Source organism: Ochotona curzoniae, unplaced genomic scaffold, assembly GCF_017591425.1.
Source record: "Ochotona curzoniae isolate NIBS_2020 unplaced genomic scaffold, NIBS_Ocur_1.0 scaffold_3890, whole genome shotgun sequence".
In the NCBI taxonomy this organism is placed as follows: Eukaryota; Metazoa; Chordata; class Mammalia; order Lagomorpha; family Ochotonidae; genus Ochotona; species Ochotona curzoniae.
The window spans coordinates 452,171-466,157 of record NW_024467115.1 but is presented as its reverse complement, the minus strand read 5'-3'; the positions used below and the strand labels follow the sequence as shown (position 1 = coordinate 466,157).

Sequence of the window (13,987 nt, the reverse complement as noted above, 5' to 3'; positions counted from 1 at the left end):
AAGTACAACTTTGTTTGGACATGTCTGTTCATTTATAAACACCTTCTGAGTATAATCTTTGTGAATTGTATAAGAATGTTTTTGGGTGCAGTTAACAAAACAAAAGGCAACTCAAAATAGTTTAAGTCATTGATTTCTCAAATTTGGCGACATACTGGAAATATACAGGGATTTTTAAAACATAACTGAGACCAGATTCCATTCCCAGAAATTATAATTTAATAGAGTAGAGGCTGGGAATGAAAACTTTTTAAATTTCCATGGACGATTTTAATGTGTATCAATGTTTGAGAACAACTATTTAAACATCTACAAAATTCATTGTCTTGGGTGGCTGAAAAATCCAAAGTGAAGGCTGGCTTTAGGAAAGGATTGACACATGCTTAGAATTTGAGATTTAGTAAATCTAAATAATTTGTTTTTGTACCAAGTTCTCAGGTGCTGCTGCTGTTAGTATGAGAATCATGCCTTGGTAACCACTGGAGCTAAGCATATAAAAGCTAAAAAAAAAGCTATATTTTGACTTTGGGAGAATTGATTGAAACTAGTGCTTCTTTCTAAATAGCATTATATATACACACATATATATATAAAATCACAGAATTTTATATTCAACAGAAGGTAATAAGCATCACTGAGTATATTGTAAAGAGCATGCTAAGTAAGAAGAAATGCATCACTTACAAAACTTGCTTGAAGCATGTTTGGTTCATTTTCTCACTGTGTTTTCATTGTAGGTAATTGCCCTCACTTTAGACCTCAGGGATGGGCTGCTGTATTGGTTGGTTCAAGATAGTCAGTGTATTCACCTTTACACAGCTGTTCTTCGGGGTCAGAGGTAAGCAGTACCCCTGAAAGGCAACTGAGAGAGTAACTTGCCCCTTGGTTGTAAGTGGTAATGCAAGAGACTTGATTTATTCTTTCAGTAAACATTTACCGTCACTCATTACATTGCAGGCATTGTACTTATGGAGAAAGATAATTTTGTAAACAATTAATTGCAGTACTACATGGTGAGTGCTGGTATGAAGAGAGTAGAGTGGAGACACCAAAGAGAATGCAGTTCAAGAGTTCAGGAAATGTAGGATGGGCTTTTCTGCATCATAACAAAATGGAGCATAAATGAAAGAGTGGTAAAGAAACTCCTTGTGTGGATGAAAGGGAACCCTTTTCTAATGAGAATGAAAATTATTAGAGCTATTTGAAAAACAGTTTAGGGATTCCTCAAAAAACTAAAAATGGATCTACCAATGTTCCAGCTATCTCATTTCTGGGTATGTATCCATGGAAAATGAAATCAGCACGTCAAATAAAGAGTTACACTGCCATGCTTTCACCATAACTAAGATATGGATATGGAAGCAACATGAACATCCCTTGAGGGATTGATAGTTAAATAAGGCAAATATTATATATATTATATATAATATATATAACAAATTATATATATTATATATATATATAAGCACAATAAAATATTACTAACCCATAAAATAAATGGAGTTCTCACACTTATAGCAAAGTGGAGGGAGGTGGAAAGCATTAGGTAAAGTGAAGTAAGCAAGACACAGAAATTTGAATATCACATACTCTTTCGAAAGTGGAAGTTAAAAAAAATGTTAATCTGAAATTATAAGGGCAAGTACTACACATGGTGGGAGAAGAGGGGAGAGAGAAAGATGGGATTATGCTGCCCAGAGTTAGATAAAGTGTGGATTCTGGAGCTCCACTGCCCTGTAGGAGTTACTGCAGTTTATGATAATTTATTATCCCTGTGTGACAATCTAGAAAAGAGGAGCTTCTAGGTTCCAAACAGAGAGAAAATACTAATTACCTCATTTGATCAGCTCATGCTGTACACATGTGTAGAAACAGTGCATTAAATCCCATAAAATGTAAAGGTATTACATGTTAAAAAAATTCTATAAACAACGATCATCCTGTGATGGTACAGATGAGAACTGGAGAGAAGAAAGAACCACACAAATTTTACTCCTGCTCTGTGTCCTCAAAGCAAGCATCCTACTGGTTTTTGTTAGCATCTCTGTATCTTCTGTATTAGTATTGTCAGGAATTTTTCTATGCTTTTTTTATACTTTTGCTTTTAAAAATTGGATTCAATATATGTAGTGTGTAATGTTCAGATCCCAAGTGCTCATTCCAGCTTTAACAAGTACGTTTAAAATAAAAAATCGATCATCCTAGAGCATTTCTTGTGCTCATTCCCAACTGCCACCTCCCTCCTCTGAAATAATGTGCTTTTGTATATGGCTTCTTTTGCCTGGCATAGCATCTTCTGAGATTCCGTGTTTTTATATGTGTTTGCTTTCATTTTTATTCCTGGATATTATGTTTCATTGTCTAAATATATCATAGTGTGATTTTTCATTCTCTTTCTAAGCATTTGGATTGCTTCCTAATTTTATCATGAAAAAAATTGTGTTTGTACATAAGGAATTTTGTTATAGTACTAGAATAAATACCTAGGAGTGGAAATGCCAGATGACAGAGTACATATGTATTTCTGTTTCTTTATTGAGAGAGAGAGAGAAACACGCACACTCCCAGCTGTTGTATTCATTTCCCAAATGCCTACTGGGTCAGCCTGAAGCTAGGAGCTGGAAACTCCATCAGAATCCTAACGCACAAGTGGCAGGAACACAGCTACTGGAACCGTCACTACCGCCTTCCAGGGTGTGTGTATGCAGGAAACTGGAATCAGAAGTGGAGCTGTTACATGGGTTCAGAGAATAGATTTATAGTATGAGTTTTCTTTTTTGCTTTTTTTATTTCTGAGTGGTGACCTTATTCCAAGTCTTATAACATCTTGTCGTATTTCTTTTTCTGCTGAAGAAAGTGTATTGGAAACCTTGAAATACTTAGAAATCCTGTGGTACTAATGATTTAGAATATTACCCAAATGCCAATACTTTGAAAACCGCCTGCTACATAAACACACTTGCTATGTTACAACATCACACTAATGAGAAAAGCCCCTGAACAAATTGGTTTAGAATTATTACTTAAAGAAAAAGGTAAGAAATCAATTTCATGTGGGTCTATAAACAATGACCATTACTATTGCAAAGTGTTTTTTTTGTACATGAACACATTAGCATACTAATAAATACATTTTCTCATAAGACTTGCGGTTACTTGTGCCTCTCGCATTGCAGATACAGACTAACTGATGTTATATTTTAGAGGCACTGGGGATACCTCCATCACAGAATTTGCAGCCTGGAGTTCTTCGGAAATTTCACAGAATGCTTTGATGTACTATAGCGGTCGGCTCTTCTGGATCAACGGCTTTAGGATGATAACAGCTCAGGAAATAGGTCAGAGAACCAGTGTGTCTGTTTCAGAGCCAGCCAAATTTAATCAATTCACAATTATTCAGACATCTCTCAAGCCTCTACCAGGTACTAGGATTTATTGTTGTATACCATCTCTTTCCCTGACACCTTTTGTTAAATAAATATTGCAGCTCTTTTTTTTCTCTAGGACTCTAGGCAAAAAAGTCGGTAGTGCCTGTTTGCTTGTTTGTACTCAGTTTAACTCAAACTGAAATATTACAGGCCAAAAAAAAAAAACCCTCAAAAATGATTCCAGATATATTAAAAGAAAGGAAAATTTTGTTCTAGCTGTAAGTAACTGGCTGTTCACGATTTTCAGTTATGGATCCATTAACCTATGTGCTTTCTTGCTCTCTTTATTTTATCCCCTAGGAAACTTTTCCTTTACACCTAAGGTTATCCCTGATTCTGTTCAAGAGTCTTCATTTAGGATCAAAGGGAATGCTTCTAACTTTCAAGTCTTATGGGCTGCTCCCCCTGCAGTAGACTGGGGTATAATTTTCTACAACGTGGAATTTAGTGCTCCTTCTAAGGTATGTATTATTTCTAGTCACTTCATTTCACAAACAGATTACTTGCCTGCTCTGCATGATCTCTGCTCTTCTTTCCCTCAGTCATGTCCACCTTTTTTACAGTTTTCACAGGACCTGGTTAGTAGGAGAACACTTGCTCAGAGTTAATCTCTGATTGTTCTGTGCTAATTGTCAGGTCAGATGAACTTCAACTAGTTTGTGTGGTAAAAAGGGACTTAACCAAAATTAGCTTTTGTGAACCAAGGTTTGAATATTTTAGCTAATTAGGAATGAGTAAGTTAGAATTATTTCCTTAAGAAAGTAATGCTTTGTGCTTATGTTTTAGTTCCTGGAGAGTGAACAACAACTTTTACCTGTACTTGCTGTGGAAGGTCTGGAGCCTTATGCCTTGTTGAATATTTCTGTCACTCCTTACACCTACTGGGGAAAAGGTCCCAAAACATCTGTATTGCTTCGAGCACCTGAAGCAGGTACAAGGATTCAAATCTTTCCTTGAAAAAGCAGAATCTCATCTTCTATAATCTGAAATGTGCTTCTAGTAATATTTTAAAATGGATTTTAGTTTTGTAAACGTGTTTTGATTCAATGCTCCTTCAATGACTCTCTGGGGATTAGAATGATACCGTTAAAATCATCTGCATTAGATTATTCCAAAAGACTATTTCAAGATTTTATAATGACTGTCATTTGATTTTGGTGGTACGTAAGATAGAGACCTGTTTCAGGCATATTGTGAAACACTTCATGAAGGAAACGGATATTTAAGAGCAGAGACAGTTTCTTGGAAGGCAAACTATTCTGTTATGTGTGAGACTCATCTGTGAGTGAATAACTGGTGTCTATATTGACTGATTGCTTTTGAATCTGTTTAAAAGAAGACATTAGCAATATCTTTACACTGTATATCATTTGATGGTGTAAAAGACACATTCATATGTATCACTTCTTTTTTTATTAAACACTTACTGCATACCTAGCATGTGTCAGAAATATTATTTTCTTGAATGTTCACACCACCTTGAGGTGGTAGTATAGCTGTTTTTCTGTTGATTATGCCAGCAAAAAAAATGGAGCCCAGTAGTTGCCTAGCGCGAAATAACTACTAATCCTGACAGTTTGGACCTCACCCTGACTTTTCACTATAGTTTTATCAGATCTTCATTCAGTCATTTCTACACATGTGGGTAATGGTAGTTTCTTACTGTCTAACTTATGCAAATGTCCCAGCACAGGACCTGGCAGGTGGTAAGAGCTCAATAAATGTAGTGATCTATTCATCATTGCATTTTGTCCTGTTAAGATTCTTTCAACAATATTTATCCATGAGTCTCATGGCAGGAACGTAGTGGAGCCTGGACAGGTTCTGGAGAAGCATTTGGATCCAGGTATGCACTGCTTGAGATTGTTTTGGGATATCAACATTGGCTGGATTGTTCTGTGGAAACGGACTTGATTGCATCCTACAGGGGAGCTGTTGGGAGCTGAGGTTCAAAGCTGAGGATATTGGAGGCACTAAGGACTAAACCTAAGATTTGGCCCTTGCCTTCAGGAAATTTACACTAGTCAGGGAATTTCTCAAGTCGACCAATATTTATTAAGCACTTACTGTGTGCCAGTCCTACATTAGAGTTGAGGAAACTTGACAAGGAATAAGAAAAGATGATTTCTTTGATAGACCTCATAAAACAGAAGGGATGTAAGTACTTGCACGGCTAATGGTGACAGAAATAAGATGGCAGACACTGAGTAACAGTGATATCAAGTGAGTGGATTAGGCTAGATACCTGTTTCCTGCATGTGGTTTCCTGTACGAAACTACATTCAGAGTAGAGGAAGATGCCCATAAACTGGCGTGCCTAACAAAGATCTTTGGAACAGAAACTTTAAGCTGGTTTCAGAAATAAAGTACAAAGAAGTATCTGATTTGAGAAACGTAATGTAAGACTGAATAATATTGTTAGTGCTGAAAATAAAGAAGCAGTTAATGGAATAGGGGAATTAGGCAGCATCAAGAAAGAAAAGTCACATTTGAATAACATGACCTGGAAATCAAGCAGAAAAAAATTTGCCTTGATTAAATACCAGAGACATTGAATGGCTTGGATTAGCCCCCATTCTGAATGGGGACTTTTAAACCATACTCTTGGGATGCTATCAGTCTTTTCCAAAACTTCCTGCCCCCTAAGGGCTTAGTATGATGTAGAGGACTTAGACCCAAGGGTCTAAAACTCTAGCATATTGTATTTTACACTATCAACACGCTCAAGGTTGATTATAGCTACTGCCTTTCCTCCTGATGGCTGAAATGTCTACCTCCAGCTAAATTACCTTACAACATAAGAGTGAATATTGAAATTGGGCTGGCTTGATGGTGTAGTGGTTAAAGTCCTCGCCTTGCACGTGCTGGGATCCCATATGGTCACTGGTTCCAATCCCGGTGGCCCTGCTTCCCATCCAGCTCCCTACTTGTGACCTGGGAAAGCAGTCAAGGATAGCCAAAAAGCTTTGGGACCCTGCACCCATGTGGGAGACCTGGAAGAGCTCCTGGCTCCTGGCTTCGTATCAGCACAGCACCGGCCGTTGCGCTCACTTGGCGAGTCAACCAGCGGACGGAAGATCTTCCTTTCTGTCTCTCCTCCTTTCTGTATATCCACCTTTCCAAAAATAAAATAAATAAATCTTTAAAAAAAAAGAGTGAATATTGAAATTTACTAAGAAAGCCAGCTGCTGCCTATCCGGGCAGGACACACGTGGAAAGTGTTCTCAAGAGGGAATTGAATTAGGCCTAAGAAAATCTTCCCTGTCATTAACATTTACTGAAATACCAGGATAGGAGCCTGAAAAAATAAGTATCCTCTCCTGAAGATCATTAAGAATGAGAAAGATTTACCTTAACTGTCTGAAATGCAAAATAATTTCTGTTAAGATAGTCCATGCTCAGATCATGAGTGGTAAGTCAGCTTAGTGTTCTCCACTCTGTGTCTCTGCCTTCCAGTCCCATCAGCACCAGAGAGGCCAAGAATATTTGTATTCCCAAATGGAAAACACCACAACAAGCTTCAAGTTGTGGTGGAGTTTCGGTGGAACAAACCTTTACATGAAAACGGTGTGTTAACAAGATTTGAAATTTTCTATCAAATATGGAACCCAAGTGACACAAAGGAAATGTTAGAAGACTGGATTGCTGTTAATGTCGCTCCTTCAGTGACATCGTTTCGACTTGAGGCCATGAGCCCTGGATACAAAATTGCCTTCCAGGTATGAGAGAAAACTGGAATAAAGGAAATTACGTAGTGCAGCAACAACTTAGCTAAAGGACTAGGTTCAGAATCCGCCACTCTGTAAGAAGGCTGAAGTACAAGTGTGATCATAAGGGCACTTGGGATACTGTAATAATACCTTAGTACTTGAGTACTATTGAGTATGGTTGATATGCTGGACAGTAATAGCATACGTGAGGTATACTGTGCTCAAAGCAGTCAAAAGATATTTTGACAACTTTTTCACATTCAGATTTTTTTTTTCAGATTCAAAGAAGAGAACTTTTTTTTAAAGATACTACAGGTCTTATACTGTAGTAAATAATTTATATTAGTTATCTCATTTGATCCTCGTACTGTGAAGGTCCCTGAATGAAATAACTGTATGCCTGGGAAGTGATAGGCCATCATCTGGCTTCTACTGTTCTTTCCACTTTGTCACATTTCCACTTATGATAGGTGATTTGATGATTTTCATATCCACATCAACATCTCATTGTGACAATATTCTAAAAAGCTTGAGTTAGTTTCCATTTTTTAAAGTGAGAAACTGTTTGGATATTTGAGTTTCCTATGGATCTTTTTTCTCTTTACAAAATCCTAACTTAGTAACTATTTGATCATTTTAGATCTACATATTCTTGTATAAAAATGTCAATGTTAAAAATAACACATATTTCTATTTACTAAGAATAATGACTACTGTAGGTAAATAGTCTGGCTCTCTGCCTGTCTAAATGACCAAGTGAGATCTGTATATAAGTATCACTAATGACTTCTGTGTGAAAGAGAAGACTACTGGCTATAAGTGTATACATACACCATGACAAATCATACATGAAGTGGGAGCATAAAGAATGTAATCAAATTTACTAGGAGTATAATGCAAACAATCCAATTTTTGTTGAAGGATGGAACACTGGAAACTATTTTTAAGGCCGTTATAATAGATGTCATTTTTGCAGAATATTTTATGTATACAAGGCATGACAATGAAAATGATTTATTATATAATAAATTATATCTAAAAATTAAAATTGTTTTATTATTAGAGCATAGCCTGGCGTTGTGGGAAAAGAAGTGTCTAGACCTTGGAAAATTTGGCTCTGATGCCAATTTCTTCATGTGTCATTGTAGATAAGTTGCTTTTCTTAATTATGATCCAGGTTTAGGAGTTGTAGGGATCAAAAGAAATAGTGTATATGAAAATTCTGAAATACAGAATGTTTTTTAACTGTAAATTTTATTTTTTTTTTTTTTGCAAATCTCCCTTTTAAATAGAATAGTATATTTAATTATTGGAAGCTTCTAGTATAATTCAGGAGAAATGGAAGTATATTATGATCTGTACTATTTTGTCTTTATTCAATTATCTATATAAATTAATTTTGGAAATAACTACACATTTAGTTCAAAATATTGAATTGAGAAATAAAAATTGTATTTGAATTGTATTTGTTCAAGGTGCATATCATGATCATTTGATATGAGTATATATTATGTTGTGATTATTAACAAATGAACATATATATCAGTTTTCATGACATAAATAAAGCTCTCAGAACTTTATTGGGAACTTTATTATTTGGCAGTAGAGATTGGTGCAATTTCTTCATATTTTCTAGATAAAAAAATCCAATAACATCAATATGGGATATTACTTTCACTCTAATTATGTATTGCTTTATATTTAAATGTGGTTATTAGAAATTGTTAATAATCTGAGTATGAAATAAAATATTTCATAATTTATTAGTCTCAAAACTTACTGCCACTGACAACCATGTTAAATACAGTTTTATGTTTCTTTCTGTTTAGATTCGAGTCTTCACATCTAAGGGGCCAGGACCATTTTCTGACATAGTAAAATCTAAAACATCAGGTATTTATTATCTGAAAGCTGTGTAGATGGCAACCTAAATGGATTATAATTCCCCGTCACACACTAATTTCTTTGGACATATGAGCACTTTCTTTGAGTTGGAGTTAAGGTCAAATAAAATAATAAATTGTTATAATCAACAAAAAAATGTTTAAACAGCCTAGGGTTGCAGAGTGGCTTGGTGGAAACCGATGTATTAGCTGAGCACAAAGTGGGTCTTGAAGTTGCACATTGCTTCTTATGCCCAAAAGACGTTGCTAATCCAAAATTAGTTTTCTCATCCATATTATCCACTTGTTTTTTGTTCATAGAAATCAACGCATTTCCTTACATCATAACTCTTCTTGGCAACAAGATGGCTATTTTAGATATGGATCAAAATCAAGTTGTGTGGACCTTTTCAGCAGAAAGAGACGTGGGTGCAGTAGGCTACACAGCAGATGACAAGATGGGCTATTACACTCAGGGAGACACGCTTTTCCTTCTCAACTTGAGCAACCGTTCCAGCTCTGAGGTATTTCCTCCTGTTACTCTATTGAAATGAAGGAAGTAGAGTATTTGCATATCACATTACCCTATTGATTAAAATGGCCAGCAGCTGAGCCATTAAAATTGGAACAATTGAAAAGGCAGGTGTTATAAAACCATTTGCCCATAAATAAATACAGAATAGATTTAGGCAAATATTATCCAGGATTAAGTCACTAAATGGTTATCAAGATTAAGGCACTGTGTTAGATCCTGGATACAGATGTGACTTACCCCTAGCTTTTGCTTATAACAATCAGTGTTGTATTAGTTTAGTACTAGGAAGGGAGTAATTCATGGTGATTAAGAGGCTGAGCTTAGGGAATGAGACTATCTAGAACTTATTTCTGGCCTCACCACTTACTAGGTCTATGACCATGGACAAGCTATTTGGCCCTTGTGATAAAGCAGTAGCTCAACATAGGGTTCCCATGAAAATTCTGTTATAATTTATGCAAAAGACATCGTGCAATGCCTAGCACATAGAACACATTTGCTAAATGCTAGCTAATAAAGATAAGTCATCGTTTGTAACTCCACTCTTATCCTGAGAGCAGTGTATGTTCATTCACAGGAGTGAACACCCAAGTCAGGGTGGGGTGATGATAAAATACTTTGGGCACAAAGATGAACCAGGTGAAGGTGAGGATGAGCCAATGAGTGTCAGGAAGACAAAAGAGCCGGAGTATATTCAGTAAGCTACAAACAAAGAGGATTTGGAATGGAGGTGATGGTGACAGTGCAATGAAATTCAAAAGCTAAAGCTCAGTAGGTGGAAAGAAGCCTATGCACAACAGACCTCCCTTCTGAGTCAGATGTCGATCTGGAAGCCAACAATAAGCCATTAAAGAAATTCAGTTGGTCACCCACATGGTCAAATTGTGTGTTTAGGATGAAGTTTCTGTCATTTATAGTGACCTTTCTGTCTCATGTTGACTATGAGAAGTTTAAGTGTGAGACAGATAAAAGTTTATCACACAAATACATGTATCACACAAATAAAAGTTTATCACACAAATACATGTATCACACAAATAAAAGTTTATCACACAAATACAGTTCTGGCTGACTTGAGAGCTTGCAAAGGATGCGTGGATCGGCAAGACGATATGAAGAAGAGATAAGACGTGGACCACTATGGCATGATGCTCATAATGGACAACTCAGAAAAGTTGCCTTCTTTATTTATACACAAATCATGACAAGCTTTTGCACAATATCCAATTGTTTCATTTTTACTCCTTGGTTAAGAGAATACAAAAAACAATCCTAAAGAAAATATAATTTTGCTTCAAAGAAAACATTTTCAACAAACCATTACTCTTTGAAACCTGCAGTCACCTGGCTGAAGCCAGGAACTCCACGGCTGGCAGTGCATGTGGTTACATAGTGACAAGTGGTTTACTTATACTCAAAATCAACTTTTACTAAATGCAAACTAACTAATATTGCTTAAAATATTAAGAGTTCAGATTTATAAGCTCATAAATGAAAGGATTTTATAAAAGCATATAGCAGATTCTTTGCTAATTCTTATAATCAAATCATGCATTAATTACCATCACCTTTACCTAGTGCTGATTCAATTGTTTTTTGTTCTTTTGTGAAAGGGCAGTGAAAGGGATCAAGGCAACTCAGCCAATCTACAAAGGGCCTTTACAAGAAACTTCCTTTTATCTTTACAAACTGTTTTCTTTCCCTAAATATGAGTGCCAATATAAGATGGAAGTTTTTATAAACTGTTTTCTTTCCCTAAATATAAGTGCCAGCATAAGATTGAGATTTTAAGCCATTTTGAGGGGGTTTTGTTTTGTTTCCCTTTAGAAGATGCCCCATATACTTTTGCTTTCTGTGGTGAGACACTAAAATGTGTCATATCATGTGTTATAACAGTTCGAGGCGCATGGTAAACAAACTCTTTGTACCTCCATGATTGCCGTCTGTTCCAAGATATTATCAAGCCATTTCTTAAGGAAAACATCAGTTATACTAGGGCAAACTTCAGGACAAAAGTGGGCACATAACAGGATGTTTGGAGACATTGGGGGCTCAATTGTACTACTGTATACTTTTAGCTGTGTGTCATTGCCTTACTTCGCTGAAGATGCTTTTATCATAACATGATGGATCAATTTGAGGTGTCATACCAGTTACAGGAATCACTTCACATTAACAGAAAAACAATAACAACGCCCTCAGGAGAATTCTATGAAACATCAGAGAGGTGATTGAGTGTGCATACAATGGGATGAGGCAGCAATGAAGTGACCAGAGACATTCTGTTGGGCCCTGCCTTGCAGCCAGAAACTCCTTGTAGCCCTGCTAAGCAAGGAGTGGTGCTCATCACACACCCATGCCATTCGACCCAACTGCATGGCTCCCCACTCATGTGGGCAAGGTTACATAAGAGGTTGATTTAGTTAATAGTGAAGTGAAAAAAGAGGGGGACAAATTGGGGAGAAATGGACAAAGGAACTAGTTCAGTATAGGCAGTGATGTGAAGAAGGGAAGCAGCAACTACATCTGCTAGGACAATTCTTCTTAGGATAGGTGGGTGTTGGGAATCCATACAAATACAAACACAGAGGATAATGACTTCCATCTCTGGGGCCCTTCATATGGAGAGATTCAGTAGGTAGTTTGATAAGTGAGTCAATAGTTCTATGGGGGATGGTGCCTGAGATATGGAGTTTTCACAATAGCTGTGGGTTGTGATTGAAAACTACGGTAAGTGAAATTTTCTAACAAAAATGGACAATGTGAGAAGAGCACCCATGTCCAGAACTATTGAGGTTTTGGATTATAAAGAAGATTAGTAGAAAATGAATGGTATGGGTGATTACCAAAAAGTCTTCAAATTTAAAAGGTACACTATCTTTTTAACTTGTCTTCTCCATCTATTGTTAAGCTATTCCGGGATGCTCTGGCTCATGATATCAAAATTATTGCACTTGACTGGATTTCAAGGCATCTCTACTTTGTATGGAAAGATTCACAAAATGGAATACAAATATTTGATGTGGATCTTGAGCACAAAGTGAAACATCCCAAGGAGCTGAAGATTTGCAACAGGAACTCAACTATAGCTTCCTTTTCTGTGTATCCTCTTTTAAGGTATAAATGCAGTGAAATAGACTCATTTGTAATAGCTTTTGTTTAATATTATATGTCATTGATGGAGAAATACGATGCTTAGTGATTCTTATCGACTATTTTAATTTACGGTACATGATTCTGTTGTTGGCTTCTGGGGTCCAGGTTATTGTCACATTTGTGGAGGAAAGAATCCAAGGAGTATATGCAGGTAGAGGTGCATGGAAGAAGCAAAGTTTATTTTAAAAATCGTTTTAATTTATTATTATTATTTGTGATATGTTTTTGTAGGATTGGGAATTTCCCCTTCATTTCCCTCTTCTGCTTCACAACATTTCCCCCATATTATTATAATAGTATAGTTCTTCAGCAACAGCCACAAACCCAGCATTCTGCCTTCATTCAGCAACTGAGTAGCACTTTTCTAGGCGGGAGACATTTTTTTGTGCCATCAACCTGGGTGCAGAGTATTTTGTTAGCTAGTGTTAAGAAGCATGAACAAACATAAAAGAAGGAAAGTGCAGATAGGTATTGCCAGGAAGTATACAGAAGAAATTAATATTTAAAGTAAGTGTTGAACTGTTTTACACAGTATCTAAGACCATGACAGAACAAGGTTTTAGTGGTAAATAGATTTATTGAAGTATCCATGGAAATGCTATCATTTAGATTTCTTGTTATTATTTATTTCATTTCCTCTACCTAAAGGCTGCATTTACGTGGAGACGTAAAACATGCAAAAATATGTATTTTACCCATTAAGTTTGGGGGTCTTTTCTCCCCTATAGCCGCCTGTATTGGACAGAAGTTTCTGATTTTGGCTATCAGATGTTCTATTGCAGTATTATCGATCACAGCTTGCATCGCATCCTGCAACCCACAGCCACAAACCAAGATGGAAGAAGTCAATGTACTTGTAATATCACTGAATATGAGTTAAGTGCAGCAATGACTCTTGATAGTTCTGACTTAAAATACCCAAAGATATACTTTGCCAAAGAACAGGAGATCTGGGCCACTGATCTGGAAGGATGTCAATGTTGGAGAGTTATCATGGTGCCTTTTATGCAAGGTAAGAGGCTGATGTATGTATTTAGCTCTTTATGTATTTGCCTCTTTTGCCCCAATAAAAAAGGATTGCATTCCATATATACTCAAAAGAAAATACACATGATATTGGTTTTGGACCATGGCAGATATTTTTGTTTCCTAACCAGTACACCTCCAGGGAAACATATGGCAGATATTTTTGTAGAGCTCAACTCAAGTTGTTTCCAGAAAAAGGTGATACTGGCTTCATAGAAAGAGTTTGGAAGAATTGCCTCCCGTTCTATT

At 36.4% G+C, this 13,987-nt stretch overlaps 1 protein-coding gene across 2 annotated transcripts in view; it reads left to right on the top strand.

Moving 5' to 3' along the window:
- The window catches only part of ROS1 (ROS proto-oncogene 1, receptor tyrosine kinase), a 114,839-nt gene that overhangs the window by 48,685 nt on the left and 52,167 nt on the right, over positions 1 to 13,987 (top strand). For both annotated transcript variants that reach the window (XM_040965308.1, XM_040965309.1), the window contains 9 exons: positions 738 to 838; positions 3,205 to 3,422; positions 3,729 to 3,889; positions 4,215 to 4,359; positions 6,885 to 7,147; positions 8,968 to 9,031; positions 9,343 to 9,545; positions 12,468 to 12,673; positions 13,441 to 13,724. In XM_040965308.1, coding sequence (XP_040821242.1) covers positions 738 to 838; positions 3,205 to 3,422; positions 3,729 to 3,889; positions 4,215 to 4,359; positions 6,885 to 7,147; positions 8,968 to 9,031; positions 9,343 to 9,545; positions 12,468 to 12,673; positions 13,441 to 13,724 — 1,645 coding nt within the window. The remainder of the gene's footprint in view (positions 1 to 737; positions 839 to 3,204; positions 3,423 to 3,728; positions 3,890 to 4,214; positions 4,360 to 6,884; positions 7,148 to 8,967; positions 9,032 to 9,342; positions 9,546 to 12,467; positions 12,674 to 13,440; positions 13,725 to 13,987) is intronic.